The sequence below is a fragment of the Diospyros lotus genome, chromosome 11 (assembly GCF_014633365.1).
Source record: "Diospyros lotus cultivar Yz01 chromosome 11, ASM1463336v1, whole genome shotgun sequence".
Lineage (NCBI taxonomy): Eukaryota > Viridiplantae > Streptophyta > Magnoliopsida > Ericales > Ebenaceae > Diospyros > Diospyros lotus.
The window spans coordinates 32,912,602-32,932,022 of NC_068348.1; the positions used below are offsets into that span (position 1 = coordinate 32,912,602).

The window sequence follows — 19,421 nt, forward strand, 5'->3', positions numbered from 1 at the left end:
GAGATGATGATAGTTCTAGTTTAAGCAATCCTCATACATGATATGCGGGATTCTAATTTAAGCAACTACCATAAATCCAATTGCAATTAATACACAAAACAACTAAATTAATCATCCGAATTTAAGTATGATAGAGTTTACAGTTCTAGTAACTCTCATACATGGCATGGAAGTTCTAAGTTAAGCTTACGTTCCAATCCAAACCTAATGATTTTTCAATAATTAATACACACTCATACTGAAATTTAAATTAATGTCACTTATTTTAAGCGCAGCTTTCTTTGGGAATCATTGGCGTTGAACACTGTTATTGTCTTAACCCAATATTGGATTTAACTACTCATTTCCATTTAAAAGTTAATTGACAGGAATTTAAATGGCATAATTTAAATAACAAGAATTAAAATAGTAGAAATTAACCGGCTATGTTGGCAGTGGATAATAAAATGACAATAATTAAAATTGTAGAAATTTAAAGGCATAGATTAACCGGCCATTTAGGCGGTGAATAATAAAGTAACAATAAATGGCATAAGAATTTAAAATAAGAAAAAAAGTAAGTAAGATCACAAAAGAAAACAATAGAGAAAATAAGAAAGAACAAAAGCAATTCTCAAAAAGAGAATTTTAAGAAAATAACTAAGTTTTGATTCAAGAATAGTAATCACTCTTACAAATGCAATCAAGTGAGATATTTATATCCCACAAGATGCAATACAAATCACACAATTTCAATTATTCAACTAGACATAATTATATCTAATGGGCACTCACACACTTAAAGTTAAATGGATTTTAACTATAATACACACCTAATATTAAATGAATTTTAGTTAAAATACACACCTAATAAAGCACTCATAAAGTTAAATAGATTTTAACTATAATACATACCTAATAGTTAAATGAATTTTAGCTAAAAAAACACACCTAATAAAACACTCACAAAACAAATATTTTAAAAAAAAAAATTTCTACAATTGGGTTTTTGATCTTCATTAGGATTAAAAATAATGCTTGGGCCTTTTTCAAATGATATCTTCCATGGGTTGCTCAAGTTGGATCTTAATTTTTCATGGGCTTTAATTCTTCATTTTTCAATCCAATTTGAATCTCCAAACCCACATTCTTCATGCCTACAAATAAGCAATTGAGTGTTATTAAATTATATATTATGTATATATTTATATGATATATTATATAGTACATTATATCTATATAATAAAACATGATGGTTTTTGAAAATGTATAAGAGAAAGACATTTTAATGGCTTGGATCAATTTGTGAAGATTTGATGGTTGGGATTAAAAGTTTTCCCGCCCAAAGTCCGGCAGCCATCTTCCACTCATAGTCCAGCCATCCACACACACGCATATATATATATATATATATACTAAAAGTTTACATCACAGCGCAGCCACCCACCCACCCACACACACATCTATATACACTCGGCTATATACACAGGCACATACTCACATACATCTATATACACAATCACAATGCAACCGCCCACACACAACCGACTCTCTCTCTATATATACAGAAAGCAAGCAGTGGGCAAGGAAGTTGAAGGCCAAACGGTGGCCGGTGGCGGACAATGCAACGGTTGGGTGCGGCGGTTTGAGGCGCGGCCGATGGTGGTTGGACGATGCAGCGGCAGGGTCGAACGGCGATGGCAGTCTGTGCGCGCAGGGTCGAACGACGATGGTGGCCCGCAGCGACGAACGACTGATGGCTGTAGTGGGGGGATGACTGAGGACAACCGACGGAGACGGCATTGGCCACAGCGGCGGCCGACAGAGACTGTGCGAGCGATGGTCGGTGCTGTGCGTTGCGTTGCTGGAAGAAGAATCGGGAGGAAGAAGATGAATAGTGAAAGAGAAAAAAATAAAAGAAAAATGTATTTTTTTAATTAATACATTGCTGTATACAGACTCCAAATTAATTAATACATTGCATTGCGTTGATGTGCACGGAATGTATTTTTTATGTGTATTTTTATAGTTGCATGTTCCATTAATTAAATATGATTTATTAATTAATAAAAAATTAAATTTATCATTTAGGACAATTGTAAATAATTAAAAATAATCTTATTTTTTTATTTTTGTAGGATGATTTTTCTATTCTTTGATTTCTTATTTTAAAATGGATTGATAGTTTGCGTGAAAAAATAAGTGTTCAATTTATTATATAATCAAAATGTGTGGGTGGGTTTGTGATTAATCCATTTTATTTATAACAAGTATTAATCCATTTTTATTGATTCAATTTATTATGTAATCAAAATGTATCACGCAAACTATCAATCAAATTTTATGGTGGAATATATTAGTGATGAAGTAAAGAAAATAAGTATGACATTTAGTTCAGTTATGATTTACTGTTTAATAAAAAATTAAATTTATCATATAGAACGATTATAAATAATTAAAAACAATCTCTTCATAAAATAAAGATAAAATTAAATATAAAAAAACCCTCATAATTTCTATAGGACGATTCATCTATTTTTTGATTTCTTATTTCAAATTTAAATGTCACTATTTTATATTAAAAATAACATTATTATTATAATTATCATCTATATAGTAAAGCAAAAGAATATCTAAAAATATGTAAAATATTTTAAAGACACGTTTCAATGCCTGAGATGAATGATGTTCTCGTCCATTCACTCCCTCACTCATTATCTCTCTCTCTCTCCCTTTATATTTCTCTCTCTCACAGATCCACTCACCCACCCCTCACTCACTTCCTTTCTTTCTCTCTATCACAAACCCACCCACCCATGCCATCGGCAGGTGCAACAGTAGTGAAGGGAAGGGAGGGCCGACTGTAAGTGGGGGGCCGGCAGGTGCGACAACCACTCACTCCCTCACTCTCTCTCTCCCCCCTCTCTCTTTCTCTCTCTCATAGACCCACCCACCCATGCCATCGGCAGGTGCGACGGCAGTAGGGGAATGGAGGGTCAACGGTGGGTGGGGGGCCGGCGAATGTGATGGTGGTGAGGGAAGCAGGAGGAATGACAGCATATGGGGGGCCGACGAATGTGACGGCCACTCACTTCCTCATTCATTGTCTCTTTCCCTCCTTCTGTTGCACCATCTCTCCCATTCCCTCACTCACTGCCTCACTCCCTCTGCCTCTTTTTTTTTTTTTTTTTTCTCTCACAAATCCACCCACCCATGTTATCGACGGGTGCAACAGCATGAGGGGGCAAATGGGGGTCTACGGCTGGTGAGGGGGCCGACGAATGGGGGCAAAGCATTGCGAGGGATGGCAGGGGGCGATGGAGGTCCGAGATGACCCACGGGCCCCCGACCGGCCTCTGTCGGGGGCTCCAAGGGTCCCTGATGACGATTGGTATCTATTGTTTGATATTTAATTTTTAATTTAATGTATTTAGATTTTAGAACACTTACTAATGTGCTTTATTATATAGATTTAATAAAAACAATTATTATAAAATGTTAACGACTCTATAATAGCTTTAATTTATATTTTTTATTCAGTATTTATAATTTTTTTTGCAATATTAATAAACATTATTATATTTTAATCTTAATATTAATTACACCGTGCCTTCAGGCACGAGTATACCCTAATACTTATACATTATATAGATGTTCCATGCATGCACTCCATTGAGTATATGTATTATGTTATAATATATATATTATATTTACATGTTTATTATAATATATTATATTATATATATATATATATTACACATAACTATTCAATTAAACCAATTTAAAATCAAGAAGGGGGTTATAATTATAATAAAATTTTACAAAATTAACCACTAATCAACACCCATATCCGCCCAAGTCCTCACGCCACTCCACCTCATCTTCTCAGCATAACAACGGATCCCTCAGATCCACCTCCAACTCTGCGCGAGTGCGTGATCGGCTAAAGACTTTCCTTCCATGGCTTCAAACCCTTTTTCTTCTTCTGCTGTTGCTGCTGCCTCGTCTTCTTCATCTTTGTTGTCTTCATCATTGTCACCTACCTTCATGGCCAGAGTTAGTTTCTTGGCTGGTTATGTTTCACCACTCGCTAATGGTGGTGCCAGGTAGCTTTGTTACGCCCTTTTTCCCTTTATCTTTGAGCTTTCTTAGGTACTAATAGCCTTGTGGTTTGCTACGTTGGTTGCTAGTATTTCTAATCAATTTCTATAAGTTTCTTTTCTTCTTGTTGATTTATATATATGTATGTGTCTTCATTTTCTAATACCCATGTCTTTTTGTCGTGTAGCTATATGCAAAACCATGTTTTCTTAGTTCTCTTTTCTATATATTATATTTCAAGGAATCTGATTCCACAAATAAAATGCACATTTTGTTTCCTTTTCTCTTAGTTCTTTTTCTTTATAAGTCTCTGTTCTATCTAATACTAAAACCATTTTTAGTTTAGATGTCTTTGATTGAGAGAATAGTTTTAGATTTGATGCAGGTTATACACCATGTTTTTCATTGTATTAGTTTAACTGGTCAGTTAGAATGGTTAATCAACCTGGTTTAGAATAATCTTCCAAGCAAGAAAACTAGATTGATTGTGTGTCTAGATGTGTTTCTGACTATTAACTAATCTTGATGGTTATGTGTCTTAGTTAGCGCTAAAACATGAACACAATTTTTGACAATTTGGACAGTATGAGTTAATAGATGTGCCAATTGAGAGATATCTTTAAAAAGTCTGTTTCATAAAAAAATTATTAATATTCAAAAAAACACCAAGTACAAAGCACTTGGAAAAAAAATTGGCTTTATTTGAAAGTAATTCATTTACAACTGCCAGCAATTCATTAATAACTGCCAAATATATATGCTGATTCTTTTGAAAGCAATTCATTAATAACTGCCAGATATGTATATCTAGTAAGTTAAAATCTTTTGAAATCAATTCATTAACAATTGGCAGCACTTAAAAATGAAGTCTACTGGGAAAAGATAAAATAAAATTTTTAAAAATATCAAGATAAAATTGTAGATTTAAGTGAAAAAAATAACACAATTGATTCATTTGTTTTCAACATGTTCTCATTAATACAAACACTCGAATTCCTTCTTTTGATTGGTTTATGTGTTGGTACTGCAACACAAAACGGAGAGAGTTCGAATTAGACTACATGTGGATATAAAAGCACTGGAAATAAATTGTAAAAAATAAATTAACAGCATTATGGGATTCTAGTCAATTTGCATAACATGTCATCATGGGGGCCAAATAGCTAATTTATAAATACATTATTAGCATAGGCTCAACCAAAATACACTGCTTAAGGTTAAAAAAAAAAAACAGAAAATTTCCGTGGGTAAGACAAAAAACAGGACAAACTATCAAATTTTTAGGTTGCTTTTGAGGTTTTGAAGAAGAATGATTATGATTTAGCCATGTCTGGACATTAATAAATTTTCTAATTATCTGAAAACCATTTTACATAACCTAATCTTCTTAATCCATCCAAACTGAAAGTTAGTAACTTCTAAAGTTTTCATATTTTTCATTTAATTTTGTGATAGTATCTAGATGCCCTAATAGCACACATTCAAACCTTTTGATATAATATAATATAATGAGTGCATCAAAACCCCAAAACTATCAAACCATAGTCAAATGTATTTATGAAATATATATTATCTATATATATATATATATAGAGAGAGAGAGAGAGAGAGAGAGAGAGAGAGAGAGAGAGAGATTGAGATCGGGAGGTAGAGGGGATGTCGGAGGACCGCCGCTTCTCAGAGATCAAGAAGGCGTCGGATTTTTGGGTGGGTGGGTGGGTGGGTTCTTGCTTAAGTGCGGACAGGAAGGAAGAAGTTCAGATTTTTGGGGAGAGAGATGATTGGGAGAGGAAGAAGCTCGGGAAGACACTGTAAAGAGAGAGAGAGAATGTGAGAAGAAGCTCAGAATTGGAGGAAGGGAGAGGACGAGGAAGAAGGTGTTGGATGGGTATTTAAAAATTGGGTGGATTTAAAATATCGCGATAAATTGATGTTAAAATATCACGATAAATGTAATTATTATCAAATTTATCACGATAAAATTGATCCCTATCCTTAGTTCACAAGAACACGGATGTGTGCTTGTGCTTGATGATCTCAATTCTGCTGTCTGCGAGGAGAGGGATAAAAAATGAAATTGCTGAAACTACTGGAAGATGAGAACGAGGAAGAGTACCTAATGCGAGAGCAAGCTATGGCTGCCAAGCTCCACCAAGCCGCCATGACCGGTTCCCTATCCTCTCTCTCCCAACTCCTCCTCCAAGACCCCCAAATCCTCTCCAACCCACCGCCTACTTCTTCCCTCTCGGACACCCCTCTCCACGTCGCCGCCTTCCTCGGCTACCTCCACTTCGCCGCGGAGCTGCTCCGCCACAACCCGGATCTCGCCGGCGCCCTCAATTCCCGCGGCTCCGCCCCGCTTCACGTGGCCGCTGCAAAAGGCTACGCGGAGATGGCCAAGGACCTGGTGCTGGCGAAGCCGGATGTGTGCTTTGTGCTGGATCACGATGGCCGGTCGCCGCTCCATCTGGCGGCCATCAAAGGCCGAGTTAGGGTTTTGACCGAGCTGGTCCAAGTCAAACCGGAGGCCGCTTGGGTGTTGACCGCCGGAGGGGAGACTTGTCTGCACCTGAGTGTCAAGTATAACCGGCTGGAGGCCTTGAAGCTGCTGGTTGATTGTGTGGAGAAAGATGGGTTTGTGAATTGGAAGGATGGCGATGGCAACACCATTTTGCACCTTGCAGCCTCCAGGAAACAGCTTGAGGTTCTTAATCTTTCCCCCTCTCTCTTCTTCCATGTCAAATAGAAGCACTTAACTCAAAACAATGAATTTTGTATTACTTTGAATGAATTATTATATGAATTTTGTATTGCTTTGAATGATAAACCTATACAGACCTAACCATAATCTCTAATCGAAATCAAAATCAAATTAATCATAATATTTAAGATCTGAATCCCTAAGATAACATGAACAATCTATTACATGTACAGCATCAATCTGAACTCATTATGCATCATGATTTTCCGTTTTTGGGTTTGAATTAAGGACCTCAAAACCACATGTGTAATTTGGGACTCAAATGAAGGGTTTTGCCCTCCCTCTGGTTTTGTTGAAGAATTAAGAGGAGAAAGCACACGGAAAAGGGGTTAGCATTCTGGGTAATTGAGGTGCATTATGGAGCTATTTTAGGGATTTTTGAAGAGTTTTTTCTGTTTCCCCTTCCAAACCCAGCCAATTAAGATTCTACCTCCATTCTAAACATTGCAAATTCCATTCCAAAGCCGCGATTTTACTTGATCCCACATCACATCAGCAGTTCAGTGGAAATGTCTTTTTAAGTATATTACTTGATCTCATGAATGTGCAAGTCGCCCTTAACTAGTACTTTCTTTCGAATGAGGACCTATGGTGTTACATGCGTAGATCAGATATTTTAGCAATTGTAAACAAAGATTGCAACTCTGTTTCATTAATTTCACACCACTCTGTTTCATTAATTGTGGGTCGAGTAAGCACTCATGTAATGGTTCAAGCAAATTCTTTAGATTTGCATAGACTTTGGCTCAACACCACCAAGAACCACAAATTCTGATTTTCAGCCCTAACCAATTAGAAAATACCCTAGGACTCTTTTTTGATTAGGAACAATCATATTCTTTACTGATTCACAAAGACTTTTAAATCTCGTGCAGATTATTAGATTTTTGCTCGGTGAGACTACAATTGAAGTGAATGCAAGAAATGCAAATGGTTTGACTGCGTTGGACGTTCTAGCACAGAGTCCAAGAGATTTAAGAGACATGGAAATCAAGGAATATCTTCTTGGCAGAGCTGCAATAAGGGTTAACAGCATGCCGCCTCTGCATATAGGTAATGGCGATACAGCAATGGTTTCTTCAGTTACAGAGCCAGAAGACTTGCAGGAGGACGGCAGCACCAAAGAGCAGCCTAAGAAGCATAAGCATACAGACTGGTTGGCCAGGAAGCGCAGCGCGGTAATGGTAGTGGCATCGCTGATTGCCACGGTAGCCTTTCAAGCCGCAATCTCCCCGCCGGGTGGTGTCTGGCAAAACGACTCCCCTAAAGATTCGAAGGATCCATACGAAGTGGGGCAGTCGGTGATGGCCTTCACCATTCCTGAAGCTTTCGGGCAGTTCATGATCTTCGACACGATTGCTTTACTGGCATCTCTGAGCATAATCTTGTTACAGATCAGTGGATTGCCGATGAAGCGTCGGAGATGGATGTGGAGTCAAATGATCACCATGTGGATAGCAATCACGGCGCAGACCATAACGTACTTCATTGCCATTATTCAGATGACGCCGAAGCATATCAGGGCGGCTGTGGGAACACTCTATCAGGTAACAAAGATTGCGGTGTTGACATGGCTGACGATGATCGCTATTGTGCTGATTGGTAACGGTGTGCGGGCTATTTACTGGCTGCGCAGGGAGTATGGGTATATGATCAAAGAGATTCTGCAAGAGCATCATGTTGGACAGATTTTTAAAAGAATGGTCGTAACATTTTGCTTGTTTGGGAAGAGATTCAAGTCAAGGAACTAGAGATTATAATTTTTCAAATTTTATTTACACACATGAATGGTTGTAACCTTTAGTAAAAGTTGTGCCTCACTTGTTTTAAATTTAATTTAAGTGATTATAATATTTGGTGAAGGGGGTGTACTTTTGATAAAGGGTTATAATATACCAGAATTAGTTATATTCTTTTACGAATGATTGTACTACATATGAATAATTATACCTTTGGTGAAGGGTGGTAACATTATCTATAAATAGATTACTGTATTGTTGGATAAAAATATTTTGATAATTTATATGATTTTTTTTCCTTATTCTTCTCATACATTCTTATATAAAACTTCATAATATTTGTGCATACAAAAACTTATTTTTTGTATTCTTTTACTGCAAGATTAGAATATAAAGTTTGTTGTATTTGTTATTAATTTTGTGTATTTGAGTTTATTTTCGAAAATTGCACGTTCATTAACAAATATTATTTTTTATTCCATTGTATCTTAGAGGCTTATTTAGATCTCTTGCACATTATATTTTAGGATGAACAAGAAAAACAAATTTTAGTTCCTTAAAATCTTTAAATTACTATGACATATTTATTAATACACCACCACAATTTTTCTACACATCCTGTACCACCACGACCACCGCAACCTACTCCAGGCGGGCTCCAGCAGAATTTGAAAATAGTCATCATCTGCTCTGTGGTGCACAAGTTAATTAATACCCAAACTACTTATTTTAGTAGTTATTATAACAGTGAATGCATCATCATGATGTTCATATCAATACTTGTTTAATAATTAATACCCAAAAAGTCAATTCCAGTATCTTGATCCATTTTTTTCCTACACAGGCTTCTGGATGAGAATGTTAAAGGCAATTTTGCAATGACATGAGAGCCAAAAAGAAATAGAAAAACGAGAATAAATACTAATTAAAAGTAAGAAGTTTCAATAAAATTATGGTGATAATAAAAAAACTGAATAAATACTAATTAACTTAAACACATTATAAATCATTTTGATTTGTAAATTACTCAAAAGTCATAAACACTTGTACCATGACCATCATTGTAGCATAAATGTAAGAGACAAGTTGATAACGAGTATTGTGTGGGTCAATCGAAATTTATGAGTCGTTGGTCAAAGTAAAGAAGAAGGATCGAGATTGATTAAAATGGCGATGATCAATGGGAGACTCAATTCTTCTATTTGACTTGACCAAAGATGGGAAACGAGAACAAAAATTATTAATGTATTAACCCTGTTTTAATCGGCCAAACCAACTAAGAACAAGCATAAAACCGAGAAAATGAAAGAACACAAGAACATAAAACTTTTACGTGTTCGGATCAATAGATCCTACTCACGGTAGAGGCTACGCCTCTAGTCAATCCACTAATAGCTTTCGATTACAACCGGATTACAAGATCACAGCAAGAATAAAAACGTATTGCAAATACATCAACTGAAATCAGAAACAAAATACAAGAATAAGTATAGAATCTGTTCTACCGATCTCAAGATTGAGTTAAGAATTTGATCTATTAGTTACACCAAATCTCTCACGCCTTAGGCGATTCAACAACAGAGATTAAAACAATACAACCTTACCGAGTGATCTTACCAACAAACTGAAGTCAATCGAACAATCATAAGACTTATTTTTCTTCTCTCTTTTTTTTAAACTTATTTTGTATATAATTCACACATTATTTTAAATCATCTTAAATAGTTAATATTAAAAAAAATGATAAGACTTTTTTTTTTTTACATAAAATTGAATTTAGCCGTACAATATTAATATGAAACTAGAGAATCATCTTTTAACAGCCGGTGTGCAATCACTTTTGGTTTGTGTAACCCAACAAATCCTTTGGTTTCTCAAAAATACATATGCCTTTTACCAATGCTACAATGCATTTGATCAATTGATTATTGTAAAAGCCCAAGTGTAAAACTCCAATTCATTTGCCATATTTGAAATATTATTATTTAACATTTATCATGCTATTTTATATTTTATTAATGTCTTGTATTATTTATTATTATAATAAAAATATCAAATCTAAATATTCAATTAAATAATAAATAAATAAATAATTATGGGCGTTATATTATTATTATTATTACATTCGTACTCTACTAATAATCGATTAGCTTAGCGGCAGAACGCGAATGTTCTGGACGACTCCTCAGTCCTCCCAATGAACTTTGCAGAAACTCCTAGAAGGGCTTCGCCGCTTCGTACTTCCACTTTCCAGAAGCTTCCACCTCGGCCTTCTCTGTCTCTATATATGTTCCAATCATCCCTCCTAATCCGCGAGCAATCGAAGCAATCATCTCTAAGATATTTCCCCAACCAGCAGCAACAACAAGAAGAAGAGAAGAATCATGGACGTCAGGCTAATGGGCTGGGATTCCCCCATCCTCCAAACTCTCCACCACATGATGGACATTGCCGGCGCCGACGACACCTACGCCCCCGGCGGCGACAAGTCCGGCAACGTCGCTTCCCGCACCTACGTCCGGGACGCCAAGGCCATGGCCGCCACCCCCGCCGACGTCAAGGAGTACCCCAACTCCTACCAGTTCATCGTGGACATGCCGGGGCTCAAGTCCGGCGACATCAAGGTCCAGGTGGAGGACGACAACGTGCTGCTCATCAGCGGCGAGAGGAAGCGCGAGCAGGAGGAGAAGGACGGCGCCAAGTACGTTAGGATGGAGAGGAGGGTCGGCAAGTTCATGCGGAAGTTCGTCTTGCCGGACAACGCCAACACGGGCGCCATCTCCGCCGTTTGCCAGGACGGCGTGCTCACCGTTACTGTCCAGAAGCTGCCCCCTCCGGAGCCCAAGAAGCCCAAGACCATCGAGGTCAAGGTCGCCTGAGCTGAGCCCCACCAGCACTCCGATGAGCATCATTCCATCACTCTCTTTCTCTCTCTGTCTCCATGGCCGTAGCCTCCTCTAGTATTAGTGCCTGTGAATAAATGATGATGTGGATTGGAGTTTGCTTGTTTGTTTGATCTTTGTGTGTTTTTTGTTCTGTGTTGTGTGCTTCTGTTTCTTCTGTTTTCTTTATGGAATTAACATGTATCGACGTGCTCTCCCGTTTGGAGCTTGCTCTCATATCATAGTAATGCTTATATATATATATATATATATATATATATACACACACACCTGTGAAACTAGTTAATAATTTCCTCGTACATGTCAATTCATTTTTACACAAGCAAGCAATCCTCAATCCGAGCTTGAACAACCAAACCCATTGCCATTATTGATTACTTGGCTCATTTCCTCGTACATGTCAATTCATTTTTACACAAGCAAGCAATCCTCAATCCGAGCTTGAACAACCAAACCCATTGCCATTATTGATTACTTGGCTCATTTTGAAAACCCTGAACCCTACCTAGCTAGATGACAATTTCGATGGCTCTTCCGGGGTAAGATAAATAGGACTCCCAAATCCGCCGGAGCCAGCGACAGGCGAAACCCAGAAAGCCCTCTCATTCACACCCTCTTCTCTCATGCCAACTTCGTGAGTCTCCAACAAGTCCAGAAGATTAGCCTTTCTTCTGCCTCTCAGGGGCTGAATCATCGTCCTCGTCCTCTCATCTATATCATCGGAGGCATCGCCAAATTCCACACTCTCTTCCTCTTCCAAGTTAAGAAGAGCCAAGCTCCCTGAACCCAAGGACTCCTCTTCGAACTGTCTCAAAAGGAGCTCTCTGGGAGAATCAGGCTCGCTTTCAGTGCCATTCTGCTCCAACCCCAACTTCTTTAAGAAATCATCAGCAATGGACTCACTGACATCATCTAAACTAATTGACCTTACCAGCTTCCCCGCTGTGTAGGCTGATCGAGGCTTTGTAAGCTCGGTTACGTCTGATGACGACGATAATCTTGGTTCGTCTCCTGCTTCTGAAATCGACAGATAATGTGAAAAGGGGTCGAGCTCTTCCACTGCTGATTCTTGGAATTCGGCGCAAACACCATCTCCTTCATATGTGATGTCTTCTTTAGGAGGATCTTGCAAATTATGGCACACTTGGTCTGTTGAATTACATGCCATTTCCTCATAGAAAGCTGTCTCATCATCCTTGAAGAGTTCAGACACATCGATGATTTCAATCGTACTGGTCTCTGTTTGTGGGCAGTTCAACTTCTCCTTTGTGGGCAGTTCCATCTCCGGCGGCTCAACTAAACTTGCCTCAGAATTAACACTCTCCTTTCCAACATTGTCATCTGAGGGCTGGGTAAAATACTGTTTAAGCAGATCCCCTGGTTCACAAAAGATATTAAACCCTTGTGTAGTGCCTGATCTTGCCACATCTAGTTTCTGATAGAGAAAAGCTATTGAAGGTCCTAGCTTCGTACCTTCTTCACCCTGAAATGTTTTGTTGAGCATTTCCATGTCTAAAGATGGTGATGCACGGTGGAAACTTCGGTTTAACCCATTTGGAACACTTCCAACTCTTCGTAGCCTGCCACTGCCACTGCCTTGGCCAACATCTGGTACACCATCCTTTATCCTCGGCGTACCCTCCTTCAGAAGCTTAGGAATAATCCTACTGCCACCCGATTCCAACATATTATCCGCCATCACTGAAAACCCGAAGCTAACATTCAGCACGGCTCCTTCAGCTCTTCCTGTGAGCTTAAAGCTGGTTGTCCACTTCCCAGATCTCCCCTCCCTCTCCATCTCCTCGAAAGTAAGTGGAAGCAGCCTTGTAAGATCAATCCAATGCTTCCCTAAATCAAGCCCAGAAGCACCAACCACAGTGGCATAAAGCACAAAGAGCTTTGGATCATATTTTGCTGAATTATCGCGCACAATTCTTCTCCCGTGCACAAAACACCTATGCATCAAAGTCTCCTCAAATTCAGCCACACCGTGATCAACCCGAGCAGGCAAGGTTCTTAGCACCTCATCCTTCCTTTTCCAATGAACACGTAAACTAATATCATTGAAATTTGCCGGGATGCCTTCAATGGAATGTACATGGAGGAAGAAACAACAAGAGAACCTACGGTTCCAGATGTGGGACAGAGCCTTTAGGGGCTTCCAATTCCATATTGATGATTTCTCTTCCTTCTGTGACACTTGCTGATTAGCAAAGCTTAACTTGGATTGGTGATTAGATGGTGCAATTAAAGTTTTACGAGGGGTTTTATGTAGATAAAGAGCTCTGCTTATTTCTTCAATATCATGCAACAACTGGCCCTGACTCATTTGGCCACCGTTGCTCTTGCGTGATTCAGGTTTGGACAGCATCATCTTCACATCAAGTAGGTTTTCTGAACAGAAAGAAGAGAGGGCTAATTAGTTGTAGAATTTGTCCAACAAGGGAAATAGCCCCAGCAGAAAGATCAAACAGCAACTACAGTACGAATTGTCCAAGAAGGGGGGACGATGGCACAACAGAAAAGAAGATGGGCTATTTGGTTGTAGAAGTTGCCCAACAAGGGAAATAGCCCCAGCAAAAAAATCAAACAGCAACTACAGTACGAAGTTGTCCAACAGGAAGGGGGGGGGGGGGGGGGGGGGGGGGGGCGCAATAGAAAAGAAGATGGGCTATTTAGTTGTAGAAGTTGTCCAACAAGGGAAATAGCCCCAGCAAAAAGATCAAGCAGCAAGTACAGTACGAAGTTGTCCAACAATTGGGGGGGGGGGGGGGGGAAGTTGTCCAACAAGGAAAGTAGCCCTAGCAAAAAGATCAAACAGCAACTACAGTACGAAGTTGTCCAACAAGGGGGGGACAATAGAAAAGATGGGCTATTTAGTTGTGGAAAATAGCCCCCGTTTTTTCGGAAATTTACTCAACATAAAATGAAAAATTAGAAACTTGTTCAAATACAAAAAAAAAATCTAAATAGAAATGCAGATTTGAAGAATAAGGTTCTCCATAAATGAATTGAACTCAGAGAACTCTTAAATTCAAATTTTCCTTGATAATTTGGAAATTTTTCCAAAACTATGTCCAACCCTTTCTCTAACACAAGTTACAGAAAGAAAAACCTCTTTCTTTGTTCTGAACATATGTTCCAAATTTTTAAATTGAAAATTGGTTTTTTGTATTTCTAACATTTGAACGTGCTTTTCAAATTTCTATAGAAAATAGGAGATATAAAACATTTTCCACAACAAAACAACTCCAAAACTTCTGTCTGGTTGCTTGCAAATCTTGGGAAAATAGATCTCGATACAAACTAGGGCATCTAATAATGCTTATTTGTGCCTCGAAAGATGAAGGCGGGGAACAACTATCTAGGACTGCAAGAAACTAAACAAAGTTGGGTCAAGAATTTGAAATGGCTGTTCTCATTAAGGGTATAAGAATTTGAAGATTGAGCAGCAGTATGAAATTCATCTTTCCGGGGGTTTCTAAAGTTAGCAAACAGAATATAAGAGAAGTGGAAGCTCTTGGAGACCAGATATACAATGACAAGTTCAAGGATCAGATTCTAAAGATGAAAACCATATACATTTGAGCAGGTGATCTAAATATTCAACAGATCAAACAGGAGTCACAGTAAGAAGTTGCCCTACAAGGGAAAAACAAAGGAACCAATAGAAAACAAGAGCTTGTGTTTGGTTGCCGAGAAATCTAGGGACAATAAGTTGGATACAAACTAGTGCATCTAATAAAGTTTCTCTGTGCCTCGGAAAATGAATAGAGTGTCAGCTAAGTAAACAAAGTACGGTCAAGAATCTCAAAACCGTGCCCTAGAAGAGGAAGATTGCATCAGTAAGACATTTCAGCTTTCCTTAGGGTTTCTAAGGAACAAAACAGGATCAAATTATGTGTTGAATCAAACAGACACTGTCCAAAAAGATTGAGGAACACTTGCACAAATGACGAGCAGTTGATTACACATAATAAATTGAAGATTAATGAAAGAGAAGTGTTACCAATGTGCAGAGTGGACGGATTGAATAATGAATCGCGCTTCTGGCTATCCCTCCAAAAGGAGAAATCGGGTTGAGATGAGAAAAGATGGGTCGGAAGAGGCGCGCGGGAGTTGCCGGAATGCTTGACCGGCGGGTTTATTCGGTGTACTCACCAAACAAACAACAAATATGCTTGGCGGGTGCCCGTGCCGGTGTGGTGCTGGTTGGTGAAGAAGAATAAGAAGAAGAAGAAGCAACCTCTCTCTCTCTCTCTCTGCTGGCCAGCAAACGCTGTATTATATCGTCGGCTTTGGAACCTGCGACCAATAAAACATTTAAATTTACAGCTATTTTATTTAAAATTAATAATAGTTGAGTATATTTATTATTAATTTTAAGTATAATTATTATAAATTTGTGTAAAAATTAGATCCACATTTTTGCTCTCTATTTTTATATTTTTTTTGTAATTATTTTCAAAAAATTATTATTTTAATTATATGACTGAATTTAATTTTTATAATCAAATTAACTTTTATACTTTGATAATTTTTTTATAAAAATTTAAATTTTTATAATTTTAATTTTATTTTAAATTTATATTTTTAAATCAATTTAATATTTTTATGTGTAAAAAAATAAATAGAGTGAAATGACAAAATACATATCATATTCTATTCATATTAAAATATATTAATTAAATTAATTAAAAAATATAAATCAAGTAATATTATTAAAATAATAAAAAAATTAAATTATCATTAAAATATAAAAATTAAATTAATTCAAAAATATAGATCTACAATATAATTGAAATAATAAAAATTTTAGGTTATCATATAAAAAATATTAAAATAAAAAATTAAATTAATTTAAAAATATAAATTTATATGTATAATTAAAATTATAAAAAGTTTAAGAATTTATATAAAAATAAAAATATTAAATTTGGCAAAAACACGTGAACTGAGTGGGTATCGGAAAGAACAAGAGGCGTCCCTTCTCCTTCCTGATGCGTTCTCCCAGAGTAGGAGGAAATCGAATTTTATAAATTATAAATATTAATATTTTATATTACTTATTATTATATATAAAATAAGAAGACAAAACATTAATTAATAATAAAAATTCAAACAAAGGATATATCTTTGGACAGTGAAATTCTGGTCAGTTTGTTCTCCGTTGGTACAGCTTCCACACAGAGAGAGATGGAAGGGGTAATGCAGGTGCCGTACGAAGCGACGGCGAGGCTGATGCTGGCTTCGCTGGAGCGTAACCTGTTGCCCGACGCAGTGATAAGGAGGCTTACTCGCCTGCTCTTGGCCGCCCGTCTCCGCTCCAGTTACAAATCCTCCTCTCCCCTTCAGCTCTCTCACCTTCTCCACTTCGCTCACTGTATCTCTCTCTCTCTCTCTCTCACTCTCTCTCTCTCTCTCTGCATATATAGGAGTGAGTGGGTGCGTATAATTGATTTGATCGAATGCATCTGTGCTTGTTTCTGTTTTCCTGGCTGCTTGGGCTTGGGATCTAACCCATATTATTTTTGCATTTGTTTAAGGTAGCTGTAACGATTGTTTTGATTTGTTACGCCTAAATCTAAAATTATCAATTACAGCTTCTCTTTCTTTTTGGCAGTGCCTGCTTGCCCCCTTTTTCTTGACTGGTTGGTTGTCTTCAAAGCAAAGAAGACTTTTAGCAGCTAAATCATCTCTTGAAAATTTTGTAAATTCCATCTTTCAATCTCATTTTCACATGATAACTATATATTCTCTAGATGTAAGACAACATATTCAATTGGATGCCTTAAAAATGTAAAAGTCCTTTTCTTTTCTTTTCTTTTTTTCTCGGTAAGTAGAAGTAAAGTCCTTTCCACGGTGGGTTGTTCTCTGAGCAAGTTGAAGGCATCAGTTTGCAAAATGGCAAAGCACAAGGAGTGTGGTGGTGTCTTATCCCTCCCGTCCTCCTGTTAGGGAAGCAATTTTGCCATAATTAGGATTTACTAAAAGGGCAACGTGTAAATTTAGGACTGTTCTTCTTTCTGACTCTTAATTCTGCTGCTAATCAGTTGTTTCTCTCGTGCAGCCTTGAGAGAAATGCCTATAGCCATCCACACTGATAAGCCAAAATCTCAACATTATGAACTGCCTACCTCCTTTTTCAAGCTTGTTCTTGGGAAGCATCTCAAATACAGGCAAATAATTTCTACTCTCAAACCTTCTCTTCTTCTGCGCTTTGTGTGTATTATATCACTCACTAGCAAAATATGATATATGTGGTGAAGCTATGAGGTGTAAGTTTAACTTTGTTTTCAAATGCTCTTTGGTCTTTGCTAGAGTTTGCAAATAGTCCCATCTTTACTGGAAACTGCACTATCTTTACAGGCATTTATGCAAGAGGAAGCACATTCAAATTCAGTGAAAAGTAGTTTCACATCAGTTGTTTCATTATTTCATGCCCAAAGGTCAAACAATCTAAGTTTAATGGACAACTTCAGTTTAACATGTTTAAGTTCTGTACTGTTACCCTATAAGCTGCTTGAATTTAAATTAACTTAACAGCGATTATGGAAATAATTGATGAGTGACAATATCTGAAGCAAAAAGATTGTGATCAGAGCCGTAAGCTCTGATTTAGTTATGAATCGACCTAGTATATGTTTTTGTTATTGCAGCTGTTGTTACTTCACTAATGCATCAAGCACCTTGGAGGACGCTGAGGAAGCAATGTTAGAGTTGTACTGTGAGAGAGTGGATCTGAAAGATGGCCACTCTGTTCTCGATATTGGATGTGGGTGGGGTTCACTTTGTTTATACATTGCAAAGAAGTATACTAATTGCAAGGTTACGGGGATCTGCAATTCAACAACCCAGAAAGCGTATATTGAGGAGCAGTGCAGGTATGTTCCCTGAAATTGTACTTACAAAACCTTTCATTAGGTCCCATCTATAGCACTCTGGAAGAATGGACCTTTTGGTTTCCCCCCAAAGCATCAATGGCCCCTTTGAGATTTAATTTCATTATGAAAAGGAAAAAGCCATGATTCAATTACTTCCTGTTTGAACTTGCCTTTGTGAGTTTTACACGATGCTAGTTACTCAAATTATATTCTGTCCCATGCAATCTTCTCTTTCATAGGGATCTTCAGCTGCAGAATTTGGACATCATTGTTGCTGATATTAGCACATTCGATATGGATGCTTCCTATGACCGGATACTTTCCATTGAAATGTTTGAGGTGTGCTAACGTCTTCATTCCTTTGAGTAACTCCGTGATTTTTAATGCGGATATACGCAGTTCTGATATCTCTTTTGTCCTCTGAAAAAGCATATGAAGAACTACCATGATCTTCTTAAGAAGATATCCACGTGGATGAAACAAGATAGCCTTCTTTTTGTGCATCATTTCTGCCATAAAGCATTTGCTTACCACTTTGAGGTAGTAATTGTTTGAAATATTTTATTTCTTTTTGCTAACTAACTTTTAAACATGGCAATCTTAAACCTTTGTGGCTGGCTTCTGTTGTTTTGCAGGATGTCAATGATGATGACTGGATCACTAGATACTTCTTCAGCGGAGGTACAATGCCCTCAGCAAATCTGCTTCTTTATTTTCAGGTGAGTTCATGATCCCAAGCTTTAAAGATTAAAACAAATGCATGCTAGGAACAATCTACTTCTAATCGGTCAGAGCTATAACCATGCTTAAGCAAGAATTTGAGTTAGCATGAACTTATCGACCATTGGTTTATTCACATTGACAAATGCGCAGGATAATGTTTCTATAGTCAATCATTGGCTCGTGAATGGAAAGCATTATGCAAAGACAAGGTAAACGGTACTATCATGTAAATTTGCTTGGAACATTTGCTTCAGTTATGCTTGAATATTCCTGTTATACACATATACATGGATATATATATATATATACATATACATATATCATGGTATCT

At 37.4% G+C, this 19,421-nt stretch overlaps 4 protein-coding genes across 8 annotated transcripts in view; 3 read left to right on the forward strand and 1 right to left on the reverse strand.

Moving 5' to 3' along the window:
• LOC127812909 ((S)-coclaurine N-methyltransferase-like) overlaps nucleotides 1-19,421 on the forward strand; it is a 72,716-nt gene that overhangs the window by 52,760 nt on the left and 535 nt on the right. The window contains exons 1-9 of one of the 5 annotated variants that reach the window (XM_052353482.1): nucleotides 16,726-16,866; nucleotides 17,107-17,193; nucleotides 17,327-17,409; nucleotides 17,554-17,662; nucleotides 18,143-18,367; nucleotides 18,607-18,706; nucleotides 18,797-18,907; nucleotides 19,003-19,086; nucleotides 19,241-19,299. In XM_052353482.1, the coding sequence (XP_052209442.1) occupies nucleotides 17,388-17,409; nucleotides 17,554-17,662; nucleotides 18,143-18,367; nucleotides 18,607-18,706; nucleotides 18,797-18,907; nucleotides 19,003-19,086; nucleotides 19,241-19,299 (710 nt within the window). In that variant the 5' untranslated portion in view covers nucleotides 16,726-16,866; nucleotides 17,107-17,193; nucleotides 17,327-17,387. The other 4 variants (XM_052353484.1, XM_052353480.1, XM_052353481.1 and 1 more) reach the window with 4 other exon arrangements.
• Nucleotides 5,838-8,759, forward strand: LOC127812905 (ankyrin repeat-containing protein BDA1-like). Its single transcript, XM_052353472.1, has 2 exons — nucleotides 5,838-6,784; nucleotides 7,717-8,759. The coding sequence occupies exons 1-2, from the start codon at nucleotides 6,152-6,154 to the stop codon at nucleotides 8,590-8,592; spliced, it is 1,509 nt and encodes a 502-aa protein (XP_052209432.1). The 5' UTR covers nucleotides 5,838-6,151; the 3' UTR covers nucleotides 8,593-8,759.
• Nucleotides 10,907-11,596, forward strand: LOC127812914 (17.3 kDa class II heat shock protein-like). Its single transcript, XM_052353490.1, has one exon. It carries the CDS (start codon nucleotides 10,965-10,967, stop codon nucleotides 11,457-11,459), a length of 495 nt encoding a protein of 164 aa, XP_052209450.1. The 5' UTR covers nucleotides 10,907-10,964; the 3' UTR covers nucleotides 11,460-11,596.
• On the reverse strand, nucleotides 11,717-15,752 carry LOC127812901 (protein PLASTID MOVEMENT IMPAIRED 1-RELATED 2-like). Its single transcript, XM_052353461.1, has 2 exons — nucleotides 15,493-15,752; nucleotides 11,717-13,877 (listed from the first exon to the last, which is right to left on the reverse strand). Exon 2 carries the CDS (start codon nucleotides 13,855-13,857, stop codon nucleotides 11,989-11,991), a length of 1,869 nt encoding a protein of 622 aa, XP_052209421.1. The 5' UTR covers nucleotides 13,858-13,877; nucleotides 15,493-15,752; the 3' UTR covers nucleotides 11,717-11,988.

What these genes read in the sequence shown, in the direction of transcription:
- LOC127812901 (XM_052353461.1), bottom strand. Translation starts at nt 13,857, where the DNA reads ATGATGCTGTCCAAACCTGAATCACGCAAGAGCAACGGTGGCCAAATG.
- LOC127812905 (XM_052353472.1), top strand. Translation starts at nt 6,152, where the DNA reads ATGAAATTGCTGAAACTACTGGAAGATGAGAACGAGGAAGAGTACCTA. An exon ending in CCTCCAGGAAACAGCTTGAG is followed by an intron (nt 6,785 to 7,716) that starts GTTCTTAATCTT and finishes AATCTCGTGCAG; the next exon opens with ATTATTAGATTTTTGCTCGG.
- LOC127812914 (XM_052353490.1), top strand. Translation starts at nt 10,965, where the DNA reads ATGGACGTCAGGCTAATGGGCTGGGATTCCCCCATCCTCCAAACTCTC.